Genomic DNA, 13,775 nt, shown 5'->3' with positions numbered 1-13,775 from the left:
CGTACGTATAAGATATAAAATACTGTTTTAGCGAGATTGCAGGGCTTCGTTAGGGTGGGGAGAAAAAGCATGGACATTTCTTTATTCATGCACAATGAAGCTGCTCCACACAAATTATGCGAGAGAGTGAAAATATACGGGGCGTTCACAAATTATGGACTGCATTTCAGTCTAGTAAAATAACCAAAGAACTTACCACAGAGCAACTCAAAAAATTCAATTGTTGACTCCACCATCAGATGGCCAAATGCATCGTGCAAGAAATCATTATCGATATGGTGACGTTTTGGAAGAAAGCGATGCGTAATCTGCTTTGAAGAGTGAATATATGTGTTAAAGGAGTAAGTGAAAGAGTTTTTTTCGTGCAACCAAAGTGCGTGACATTGTTCAATGTAAACTACAAGTAACGTTAGCCATTGGATCAAAAACTTCACTTGGCGAGAAACTGAATACCGGCTGTATATTACGTTTCAGAAATGGAGCACATATTGGTTTTCTTTGAATCGTTTTGAAAGTTTGTCCCCTTGTCAAAAATTGGCTTGAGCTGCTCCACAACGTGATGTACGAATAAGTTCTTCCTTTCTTATTAATATACGCTCAATAACTTGTGAACATCATGTAAGTTTTTCTCGCTCACACAAACATAAATAACCACACAAAGACAAAGCTATATTCCACAATAGGTTTTATATGTGCAAAGGCAGAACATCACAAAAGGTACAAGACTACTTAGAGTTTAATAGCGTTCTGCGCCTCCGCCGAACGGGAACTGATCCCATGAACAAGAGCTGTTGGATGTCGAAGTCGTACTTCGCGACAAGGACAAACTCCTCCAAGGTGGCTTTGTCCTCATCGTCCTTCTTCATTTTCGCGAAGATCCTGGTGTTGATCCTTTCCACATGTAGGCACGCTTGGAGGTTGGAGACTCTGGGCCACACCATTTTGTACAGAGTCTAGAAAGAGAGAATTTGTAGCATTCAGTATCAGCAAATGGCTCCATGATGGATATGTGCTAGTCAGTAGATGCTATTGTAATATTCCAGTGGAAGTTATATGCATTTCGAACTGTATGATGGCTATATGCTTTCTTTTACTACGCTTTTCTTCTGTTTTTGGCTAATCGCGAAGATGAGGATGAATGGTGATAAGGTGAAATGAATGATGGGACAATTACCAACATACATGAATAGAACAACATAAGCCGCACAGAGGATTATGCGGGTTGCGAGTCCAGACGCCAGAACCTCGTTAGTGTGGAAAATACAGTCCAAGATGTACTACGTGGAAGAAGTTGACATTTGGGTGTTTTCATAAACGGTCACCAATGACACCCGCTATACCTATTTGTAAATGTATAAAATCCTTCCAATCCTTCACAGTAATAAATCTGCATTGTAAAAATTATTAATCAGGTAATAAATAAATCATACCTACTCGTAGTAAAGCGAGGGAATTTTCTTTTATTTTTTTATGTGGGGAAATATATGAAAACTTATTATCATCACGGGACCAGACACTTTGTCAATATTGGGAGACTGGATGAAATTCTGCATGCTAAAGAGTGTAAGGGGTGACCGTTTCTCAAGAAACCCAACCTCCCTTCCACGTAGTACACCCTGGACTGCATTTTGGAGACTAGCGAGGCTCTGGCGTCTTGACTCACGGCCAGTATAATCCTCCGTGGGGCTTTGTGCTGTCCGTATTTAATTATGATTGCCCCTTCATCTATTTCATCTTATCAGCATTCATCCTCATCTTCGCAATTAGCCAACAGTGGCATAAAGTCGATTAAATCGAATCATTCGCTTGCAGATCATATATATTCTTCTATAAGTTACTACAAGAAGTTGGTTGCCTTAATGACTTCTACAAGGTGCTGTGAAAGTTTGCTTATGTGAGCATCTCTTTTGAACTTGTGGAGGTCAGCGAGCTATCCGTGCGGCGCGAGCTTAACGCCTGCACAGCTCACCTCAAGGTCAGTAAGCAGAAAAGGGGTTGGGGAAGCCGCAGGTAAAAAAATACTGCTGGGGAAGGTGTCTTTCTTTTCACGGAACTACCTCCTATTTCTTCTGCCATTATTACAATGCCATGCTGCACCGTTACTCACGAATCAGATGACGAGATGCTTTCCACAGCATGAACGCGACTGACGAAGCCTCCCGTCTAGCTCACGTCCTCCTTTCAATCCATCTTACAGTGCTACAGCACTGCTTCTCGCTCTGCATTCCACGCATTAATACGAGAGCAGCTTTCACAAATATGACTGGTTGATCAGGCCTGGTGAGCACATATATACGAGTATTTCGAGACTCGATACAGACCACCTCACACACAAGACGAGACGAGGCTGCCAACCGTACAGCAAGGATGAAAGTAGATCATGTAATTCGTTGCCTTCTCTTTAACTGTACATATTGAAGTTATTAGAAAGAAAGATTAACGTAACATCCAGTCATGTATGCCTCACTGTTGATTTGAAGTATGATACGATAACCGCTACATCCGCTTGTAAATGTACCCTCGGAAATATGCTGCACACGCGTACGAAATTCGAAAACTACACTGCAAACCGCAATTTCATGTCTGTAGAGTTGTGTTGCAATAACGCAATATATCCGCTTGCGTCAAACACATTACTCCCTGCAGCCCTGTATCAGTTACTTAAGAGATTTTGAAATATTTTTGTGGCAACGCAGGATATGTGATTTCCTGTATAAAGTCGTGCCTCAAATCTTGATATCTCGACGCTTACCACATGCTCTGATTCTAAATCTATTCTTACTATTAGACATGTCTCGCCGACGATATGTTAATTAAAAAAGTACGAGGGTTGATTCAGAAAAAACGTTTACATGTTATGTTCTTTTAAAGGATAAATGCAACGTAATAATTTTTGGAATAATACATTGATAACTTGAAGCTTGAGCTCGCCCAGGCTATTGAATGTGCCTCCACCGCGTGCATAGCGGTGCGCACATGGATGCGCAGTTGCGCTGAATCTTTCCTGCGCACGCGTAACAAATAGCGCTGCTTCAGACTCGCTTCGAATATGCGCAAAGAGCAGGGATGATGAGAAAGACATACCCACTCACCGCTATCATCTTGAGAATCTCATCGCTGTTGAGATGGTCCTTTCGGTCGTCGTCGTACATCCAAGCAAGGCATAGGAGCTTCTCGTTCGGTCTTTCATCCAGGGACACGATGGCCAAGGTCAGGAAATCACGGTACTCAATTTTCCCGTCCATCTGGAAGTCGTAGTAGTTGAATAACCTATCTGAAATCTACAAATTGCAAAATCATCCCACTCGAAGAATGCCATTCCCCCTTCACACCACATACAGCTTCACAAAAGCCTAATTTGTGGTCATTTTGGTGCTACATTTAGCTTCGCACCCTTCTAAAATAGACTTACACCCTTCCAGATTGAAACTTCTAGATGAGAAATGGTGTTTGCATTGTGTAGGTAGTATGACTCTCTACAAGGTTGTATGCTGCCAGTGTTATATACTAAGAACTTTCCTATTGGAGGATATACCAACAATAAGGTTTTTTAAAGTTAATACTAATATATAATGCACCCCTTATACATATACATGGGCGTCCGGAAGGGGGGGCAAAGGGGGCCACGCCCCCCGGATGTCTACCTAAAAATTATATATTTCACACATAATTCCATTTCAGTCACCGTAATAATTATAAATTCGTTGAAGAAACATGATAATATCAGACTGAAATAGTGTTTTTTGAGGGGGCGTCAATATTTTGGGGGAAAATATGCATCCTTTACCCCCCGGAAAAAAATTACCTTGCTTGCCCTTCCCTGGAAAATATGCTGCGGACGTCCATGTACATATAGTTATATTTTCATTTAATGTAAGACCTTAAGAGAGGTAGAGCTTCTTTCTTTTGTAAACAATGTTATATTTAAGTACCTCTTCATGTGTTTGGTTTTTAAAAAATAAAACTCGTCCGAATGGAGATTCTAACACCATCAAAAAATGTTTTAGATGAATAGAACAATTGTATGATGGAAAATACAAGTAGTACATATATTTTGTGAAAATGTAACTGTTTCATAAGCCTATACTATGAATTATTTATATTTTATAATCCCAGCAGAGCACAAACCATCTTAAACTGAATAAAAACAAATTTAAAATACTACAATATCATCAACAATAATATCAAAACACCAAATCCAGAAATGTTTAATTTAAGTATGACTTTTGGATGAGTAGTTGCTTTTTGCATTTTCACTTCCCAATTTAAAAGTTCATCGTGCGTTTCACCGAATGTTCATTCCAATTTGAGAAATTTTAACTGATGAAAGTGCAAAGCATGCCATGTTATATTTCAAATGAACAAATTTATCTGTGAATTAGTTTATAACTGGAAGCATTATGTAACTTACCTTGTCCATGTTAGCCTTCGGAAAAAGATACTGAAATATTTCACGGAAGCTCAATCTATCTACATGGCCATCTGGACGCCTTTCTCTCAGCTCTCTGTAGAACAGATGGATGTCCCTGCCTGAAAGAAATATGTGCACACACGATTGGGAAAGTGATCCAAATGCTAACTATTATTTTGTTTCTATTTGTGTACTGTCCTCATAGCAACTAAGAGTGGAAAATAACTTGGATAATAAAGTACCTTTTACGATAAACTTTTTTGAATAGCATCACATGTTGTACTAAAATTACATAAAAATTTAAGACAAGAAATTTATGATTACAAAGTTCGTTCCTAAAATTTACAAGGGAGAGTCAAAGGAAAACCTTGATTTGTCTTTGTTTCTTATCTAGTAGATTTCTGTGTGTACGGTTGAACAAGTTTGCTGCATTTTAGCACAGAACTGTTGCTGATATTTTAAACTTTTAGTTAGTGCACATATACCTTAAGAAGAATAAGTCTTTGGGGTCCACTTATGATCCACTGCGAAGTCCTTTCCACCCATTTGCCTGCGAACTGTGGCCATTGTCGAACTTTCTCCTCCATTAGTAAACTTGCTGGTGTGATAAGCATGCACAGAGATATTGAATTTTGATTTGTCGAGAAATTTCTGTAAGTTTTTAGGGTGACAGAGGGCAAGAAACCACTCCTCTTCATTGGTGCAAGTGTATATAGGAGGCGCCATATTTAAAATAATAAAAATGACGTTGCAGCCTTGAGGTCGTTTTGTACCTCATGTAAATTTGAGATGTCTGCCCTGCAATCTTTATTTGACTCTTGTAATAATATCAGCAAATTCAAACATGAAACTCACGATTCTCTATTACATAATTTATATTGCATCTAAGTAAAATGTTTCAGATTAGAAAATAACTTATTTTCCCTCCAAAGCCGGTTACAGGAAGATATCTGACATTAAATTATTGTTTTTTTTTTAAAGAAAATGTGGCTTGTGTTCCCGCAGACACTTCCTTTTACATAAAAGAGGGCTTGTCCCTCCTATACACCCCCTCCTTTTTTGGACCCCTATGAATATACATACTTACCCTTTAGCCCTTTTCGGAATTTCAGTTCAGGAAAACCCTCAAGCTTAAATATTGACGTATTTTGACCCATGTATCACATAGTTCATTTAGAATCAGGGCTTCACAGAAATCTGGAACACAGAAAGGATGAGGCATATTTCGAAGAACTAGGCACGCCACATGCTTATCTTGAAAGAAGCATGTAATTTATACATATAATTTATCGATAAGAGATTTAAGCTGTCCTGAGGTACATTTTGCAGGATGGCCCATAAGCCAGTTATCACTGCCAGTTATTAATCTCTTCATTCAGTAGCATAGTAATCACTTCACTAAACCAGTAGTTAATTTGAGGATGTGTTGTTGTCAGTGCTTTTCTTCTGGTAAGAAAGATTCCGGCACTCTTCAAGTTGGTTTGCTACTGTGTTCATCATAAAGATTACTAAAAATATTGTGGTATGTTCATAAATGATCGTGCATAGACACAAACACACATTTTTTCGTTAGAATGTTTTATTCTCATCTACATAAAGGTATCAGTATGGCGTGCCGTTGTGTAGCCTCAGAAAAAAGCACTGGTTGTTGTTATTACAGTGTACGCAACTATTTTATGTAATAAGTGTTGTCTGTTTACCAAGCATATTTACCAACTGACTTACAGGCTACCCTGTATATGGGAATCCTATTAAATGTAGTTATACTTGATTTTTTTTTATGAGTCGTAGTGTCCACCTGTTAAAAGAACAAGAAAATCTACCACCTTCTTTCTTTCTGTATTCTCTTTTTACAGTTTGATGCGAAAACAATATGTTAAGAGCACAAGCGTTTTAATACCAATAAAGATGTGCGATTAAAATTGAAAAAAAATAATTAATACGATTATATCATTTTCTGGAAAGCATACTGTTTTAATTCCAAATAAAGAGTTTTTAAGGCGGGTTCAGTTCTATTTGGAATCGTTTCAATTCTTAAACATTTGCTTTTCGTTGAATAACCAACTGACTAATACAAACGGATAGTAAATATAGCGAATACTACTTACAAATTATTTTTACTTGAAAACTTCAAAGATAATACGCAGATGCACGCCAACACAACGAAAAAAAGCGCAATTAAGTTCTATGGCAATAACAAGGAGTTACTTGTAAGGTGTATCATAGCTTTAGGACTACATTCATTGGCCACAAAAAATCACTCTGTTCCATGCTTCAATCATGAATATCAAACATATATGTATATATATACCTTTGGATAGACGTCGTTAACGTAGTAATCTTACCTTGACTCTGAAAGGGGACTCAATGGACTGTCAGTCACCTGTGAAGGCTCCAAATTTTAATTACAACCGTGGGCCCGTTCTTGAGTTGAAGGCCGGGCCGGAAGGGTGAAGCGACTTACAGCCAGTCAGAGCTCGGGTTTCGACTGCGTTAACCGGAAATCCTTTCACGATAGTGACGGTGTGCGATCAAACGATGTAACCGGAGGGCGCCTTGATTCCGGCCTCCAAATTTGGAGGTTGACGAAAGGGCATCACGGTCAATTTAGTTTGCACAGTAATTTTTATTAACAGTAAATTATATATTGAAATGGAAATATTTTGATTAATTGATATTTTTCTGTGTCAAAAAATGGAACATTTCAATGAAAATCAGCCCTTACGAAATTCATTTAATGCTATTGCCCAGAGGAAACTAAAATATTCCATTAGATCCAGTGGTTGACAACTAAGACATAATCAAAGTAATGCTTTCTATGATTATACCATAATTTATTTATAAATATTAAATTTCAAGCGTACATATTAATTAAAAAATAGTGAACTATTTACGAGTAAAATTGTCGGGTTCGAGTCATCGACTTCTAAAAAGCGAATTTGCCGGGCCACGAGCTCACGATGGTTGAGAACCACTGATTGATGTTTTCTTGATTTGATTCATTTTACTTTAATTTTCTGCCACATTTGGCTAATCGTGAGTATGAGGATGAGCGACGATATTATGAAATTGATGAAGGGTTTTAACATGCCCAGGCCGGGATTCGAACCCGAGACCCCTGGCGTCGTAGCGTGCTGTTCTAACCACTCCACCCAGTGGCGTAGCGGCAACCCCCGCAATGCGGAGGGGCCCCAAGGTGTAGGGGCCCCGCTATGTTCTCTCTCTGTGCTTCTGAAATTTTATATAATCCCGGATATTCAGCAGAGAGTTTACCTTATTTTAAAAAAAAATGGATTTACGAAACAGAAATCTGGTTCCCAGTAATATATGACGACGTCTGCGATAATAAGCAGTGGCGTATTGTCTCAGCCAGAGGGGCCCTGGCAATTTGACATATGGGTCTCCTCCGAAGTAATTACAAAATTAACTTACTCACAGACGGCAATCGATAGGAAAATTCTCTCATCTCATGCCTTCATAGCTACGTCCACACCTCTTACGTTTTACTTGAAATGGGCCCAAAACCTCAGGAGGTGGAGCCCAGGAGCAATTATCCCCTTTGCCCTTAGGCCCAGTTGCCCTTGTTCCGCCATGGGCGTATACAGTGCTCGAAGTGAAAATTCCTAGCTGCGAATTTGCTTGTTCGAATTAGGGGGATAGAACGATGATCTATTAACAAAATGGTTCTTGTTTCATGAAAAAGTCTCAAATAGATATGAGTGGTATATTGAAAAGAAATGGCATCTTTAAAACTATGAATAATAATATTGAGGTCCATTAACATCGAAATTAAACACCGTGCCCGTGCGGTATAGCAACTTCTTTTTTTATGGTGGGGGTCCAGTCCTTCCAATCGGCATTTCATTGAGTGACAAATTTTCAGTGAATAAAGTCCAATCGCCGCTTTATTATCTATCTCTCAGACTGGGGTCCGTTGCTATTTTCTCGTAGCAGACTGCAATTGACCTTGTGATGCTAGGTCACCATCGACAATCTAGAGGTCCGGTTCAACCCCCCAAACTGAAATGATAAGTTTGCTTGAGTACAGAACTCACTATTAGTATAAGAAGCGTAATGTGCGCGGCTCTCACGCAGAATATTAGCCTGGCGTAGCCAGGCTTTTGGGGCTGAAGGCGCATTCACCTCAAAGTCCAAAAGAGGAGTGCTTACTACCCTTTAATCAATTTCCTCAAACAGTATTTATACATGTGTAGTATAATGTTTCGAGCAAAAAATACAAATGATCACTAACAAACAAAATATTTGACTGTGTGCAGCCTCCCCCTCCTCCAAAAATGATCCTGTCTGTGCTACTGCGAAGAAGCAAGAGAAAATCTTTCTAATTTCTTCTTCCAGTTGTTGATCAGAGATTCAGACCATTCTGATTTAGTTTCGGAAACTACTACACTGATATATAGCCTATGTCGATGACAAAAGATTGGAAGGCAGGGTATTTACGGTAAAAGTTAATTTGATTTAAACTGGGTCGAGGGGGGGGGGAAGCTAACTATTGTGCGTCTCGTTATATATTTTTTTCAGTAAGGGGCTCCAATATTATACTTGCATGGGGGCCCCAGAGAACTGCGCCACACCACTCCTCCACAGGTGTCTTGAGAACCACTGATGTAATCAACATAAGCAAAGACCGAATTATCGCTCTGGGTACATTGTAAGTAAGAATACTAATAAAGTAAGTGCCCGTGGCAACTTGAATTTGTATTTCATGATATACAGAGGGTAGAAGATGCGGTTTCTCGAGGGCTCGTAGCATTGAAACAAGGATCTAACGAGCATAGCTTTATTAAGAAACGGTGTTCGCCTTGATGTCCTTTACGCGCTGTGAAAGTTTTGTCGATGTTGTACGATAACGCCTTGTAAACTCAGTGGTCACGCTAGCGAGAATCAGTAGCTCAACTTGTTATCATTATTGTAAAGAGATTCAGCTTCCATCCGAGGATCTCTTACGAAATATATTTCTAGATATATATCTGTAACGTGTAATTATTACATATTTACTCTTTCTTACTTTTTCATGGCTTCCTTTTCTACTTTCTGCTCTCTTTAGTTCTCTACCTTCTTGCTTTTTCTCGTTTCTTTCAAAACTCTTCTTCTGCTCCTCCTTTAATGCGCTTTCTTTCTCCTGTTCGTGTCGTATTTTTTAGATTATCTTTAGTGCTTATTTTAAATTTTATTTGTCAGAAGTTATTGAAAGCAACCCCCTCCCTCTTCCCTAATATATTGACAAGGTGGCTGGCTACTCACCGGGAATTCCGGAAATTATACGTGAATTATTGGCTCCGGGAAATCTGCATTTTTTCCCCCTTCGACGTGAAACATTGCAACTTTTATTAAACTTTTATTTATTAATCCAAATCCCATGTAGTTTATAAATATTTATAAATGCCCTGAGGTACGTTTTCACAGTTTATTTATTTATTTATTGATAGAGCTCAACAGGCTGAGCCCAATTATAGTGCTCTAATTACATAATAGATTCAGTGTTCCAGTAATAGTATTTTTAAAATTGTATAAACTCATTGCAAAAATATCAATTGTGTTATTTACACATGAAATTGTGTTGAAAGAGTTGCACGCTCTCCACACTGGAGAGGTAGAAAGAATTGATGTTTTCGCTCTCTGGCAATGAAAGATTTTGTGCTTGGGACGTGTTTTGGAACTGGGAACATTAAATGATACGGCTGATAATAAGATGGAATCGTCTGTTATACCGTTGATTACTTTATACAGAAAGAGCAGGTCATTTACTTGTCGTCGGAGGGCTAGTTTGCTGAAGTTGGTCTCTGAGACTAGATTTTGAATTTGAGATATCTAAGAAACTTTGACTGAATACGTTCTAGTTTATGAATTAAGTCTTTTTTCAGTCCTTATTTTTATCGAGGAAGAAAAAGAAAGCTTCAGAATTCTCTCAATCCGTTTACTTTGTTAGTGTCCTTTGCAGAACAATCTACACTGCAAAAAAAAAGGTGTGTTTGGGGTGAGTTTCGCTCTTTGGAGGCTTCGAAGGTCAGAATACTCGGAATCCTCACCCTTTTGAGTGAGCTTCTCCTCCCTACCCTAGGGTGAGTGCAGATCTGTCGTGAAAACCTTCCCTATACACCTCTTTGGGTGAGTTTCGGCTGCACCGTGATGCCACATGTACAAACTTTCCCACTGAAAATCCACTCAGAGGCCTGTCATAGCGAAAGAATTTTGCCGACATGACAACGTTTGTGGTCCTGGACCCCCTGCTAGGCTCTCCGACGCAATTTGTCTACCTGCTGAACCCTTTTCCCAACAAATTACCACCCTGTAGCAGTTCTCTAAATATTCAGCAGAGGCGCTGTACAGCAAGTGGCGCTGGTTCGAGTGACCAACTCGTGAAATACTTTCAAAATAGGTCGAAAACCCAAGGTCCGTCGACGTTGTTCCTGCGGGAGAAACTAGCGGTCGACGGACCTTGGAATAAACCTATCAGTTTTGAGATCCCTGTGATGTTTTAATAATTAGAAAGTGTACGAAATAAATACCTGTATGTTACACGTAAATTTCAGGAATAATCTATTTGAATAGTCATTTCTTATTTTCAAGTACAATTTCACTGCATTACGTCAGTAATTAACAAAATTTGAGCCGAAAGAAAAATATGATTTTTCCTCTCACATTTCATATTGAGGTTTAGATTTGCTGCTACATTTCTTACTGCACTTAAACAAAGGAAATACATGTTTATAGCCTGAAAGAACGTGTGACAAATGCAACCGTGCAAGTGCATACAAATTAAGGCATAAAAAACTCTGTTTTTTTGTTTACAATATTTCTTCCTTTTTGTTGTTCGAACCTGTATGACTGTATCTTTGTAGTTATTTTCTCATGAAAATATAATGTGCCTTCATTATCAATGTTATCTTGGAGAAGTAAATTTTGTTATTTGGAGTCTGTATTTCTAGTGTTCATTCATAACGCTTATCTGTCGGGCTGCATTACACTTTTCTTATTCTTATTTCATTACTTTTTTCGGCTAGGAGGAAGCTCTTATGCAAAACACAGATTACAGATATAACACCATGAGTACACATCCTGAGTACTCAATGTAATTGGAATTATTTTTTAACGTTTAAATAATTTGTTTAACCTTACTATTTTACAGTAAGTTTAACAAGAGGCGTCAAGACAATTCGCTGTGCTGAGATGTAAAATAAACTTAATGTTTCAAATGTGACCCCACCACAATTAAAAATTTAATATTTCCGAAGTCACTGGGATTATCGTAAAGGATGACCATAAGAGAAGGGTTATGCCTTCTTGTTATGAGGCACGTAGCCAGGGGGAGGGCTAAGGGAGCTGAAGTCCCGAAATCCCACAAATATCTAATTTAAATAGTGCATAGAGGTAATTAATTTTACTTACTTAGCAGGATTAAACATTAGATCGAAAAAAGTTTAGTGTATAATAGAGGAACCAGTTTATATTTTTATATTCTACCATTTAATCCAAAGAATAAATGGATCCACCAGCTCTCAAAATTTATAGTTTTCTTTGTGAAAAGCCATACTGTATAAACTTGAGTAAAATTTGGGCAAAACTTTTAAAGCCTTTTTCTGACGGAATGTGTAAAGGTTAATAACAAAATACAATAACTATGAATTTTAATACACTAACTGTACAAAATGTAAAAAAAAAATGGACAATGTGTTGGATATACACTCATACAGTGGATCGAGTAGTAGTATCTCTCCATTTGCACAATAATAATAATAATAATAACAAATAATTTGGATTAAAATTGGTTTTTTTTTAATATATAATAGTTGTTATTGCAAAATGATAATTATAACCGTGATAAACTGGTAATAATTATTATTGTCATTATTCTTTCTACCAATCAATGGCCTGTCCCCTTGTGCAAATATTTCTGGCGACGCCTGTGCTGATAAGAGATGAGCCCCCCCCAAATAAAATCCTGGCTACGGGCCTGTGTTATAGTCATGTTCCTAGAATTCCCATCCTTCCTGCATTTGAATTCTTTTCTTAAAGTTCTCTGCCAAACAACTTATGTACGCCACCAATATGACATGTGACGAATACTTCAATTTGCAATTTGACGAATGGCTTAATTCTAACGATGAGGATAACACTGATGGGACAAAGAAAAGGACATATTCAACCTTTACCCAAAATTTGAACCTAGAACCCTCTGCTTGGTAGTTTACTACACCAACGACTATCTTTTGCAATTATTCAAAAGGTATGCCTAAGTGCGGTAACGCCAACAACAAACAGTCTAGTAGGAAATGTTTCATCCCACTTTGCGTTTTATCCTTGCAAGGGAGCGCAACTCCAGAAGACATTCAACTTTCATTACTTTTCCCCCACCCCCTACATCACAGTCAATGTACAACCTAAAATGCTTATCCATATCTTTGAAATCTTTAGAGCAGCACAATCAAAAATCATAAAAGCTTCTAAATTGGTCCGCTTATCTAAGTATTCAAAAGGAATTTTGGTTAGGCTAATTAATTTCAATGAGCACATAATACCACAAACGCAGTTCCAATTTGTTATTCTTGTTTCATTTCCAAATATACACTACATTTAATGAGGCAAGTTGCTTCCCTTTCTGAGCCACTGTCCTCAAATAGATGTGGCAACAAATAAATTTTGCAACGACGTGTTGAATACCATACGTGAATATCCTCCAAAGTTCCGTTTCTGGACTTTCTCTTCTTTTCCTTTGTAACGAGCAACCCCTTGCTGTGCGCGTCACGCGTCAATGCACCAAACCTGAAGTCTTCCCTGGGAATGACATTACAAGTCGATGCAATGTTTTATTTCGGGTACACGATTATATTCCGCTGATAAACGCTGTGATTAAAATTTCTAACTAGCTTTGAAAGCTTTTTCTTGAACAAATTGTACAAAAGTTAATTGTTCTCGTCCGTGGCAGTGCGGTCTAAGGCGCTGTGCTTTGGGCTCCGACGGCATGGGTTCGAGTCCGCCTGGGTTCAGTCTCTGGGTTCTCGGCCTGCGCATAGGACCGGTGAGGAAATTGGGGAGCTGCGAGTGAGTAGTGTAACCCGGTCACGGATATCTCCTATAACGGCTGGAGGTTCGACGTGCTGGCCCCACGTCACCCCATTACTGGTTGAAGATCTCCACACCTATAGATAGGATTGTGGGATGGAGACTGGCAGTCGGGAGATAGGCCAAGGCCCTTCGAGGGCTGTAGAGCCACGGGTTATTATTATTATAGAAGTTAATAACAAAATTTAATGACTATAAGCATTTCAGTCAAGTTACTGTTGCGCTGGAAATTCATTTATCAAATGGATCGAGAAGAAAATTCTCCCCAAGGAGGATATAATAA

General features: G+C 38.5%; 1 protein-coding gene across 4 annotated transcripts; it reads right to left on the bottom strand.

Annotated features, from left to right (window-relative positions):
• Positions 1–668: 668 nt before the first annotated feature.
• LOC145985871 (neurocalcin homolog) lies at positions 669–6,568 on the bottom strand. Of its 4 annotated transcripts, none has more exons than XM_083119987.1 (5): positions 6,520–6,568; positions 5,499–5,608; positions 4,412–4,530; positions 3,085–3,281; positions 669–953 (listed from the first exon to the last, which is right to left on the bottom strand). In XM_083119987.1, exons 2-5 carry the CDS (start codon positions 5,566–5,568, stop codon positions 863–865), a joined length of 477 nt encoding a protein of 158 aa, XP_082976113.1. In that variant the 5' UTR covers positions 5,569–5,608; positions 6,520–6,568; the 3' UTR covers positions 669–862. The 4 variants fall into 4 exon arrangements, with proteins under 4 accessions (XP_082976113.1, XP_082976110.1, XP_082976112.1 ...); XM_083119984.1 differs by having other exon boundaries at positions 3,093–3,281; XM_083119986.1 differs by having other exon boundaries at positions 3,093–3,245.
• Between the last annotated feature and the right edge of the window lie 7,207 nt (positions 6,569–13,775).

The sequence above is a fragment of the Lepisma saccharinum genome, chromosome 3 (genome assembly GCF_977018435.1).
Source record: "Lepisma saccharinum chromosome 3, izLepSacc3.1, whole genome shotgun sequence".
NCBI lineage: Eukaryota > Metazoa > Arthropoda > Insecta > Zygentoma > Lepismatidae > Lepisma > Lepisma saccharinum.
Note: the sequence above shows the minus strand (reverse complement) of the source record. Positions and strands in the feature narration are given on the sequence as shown.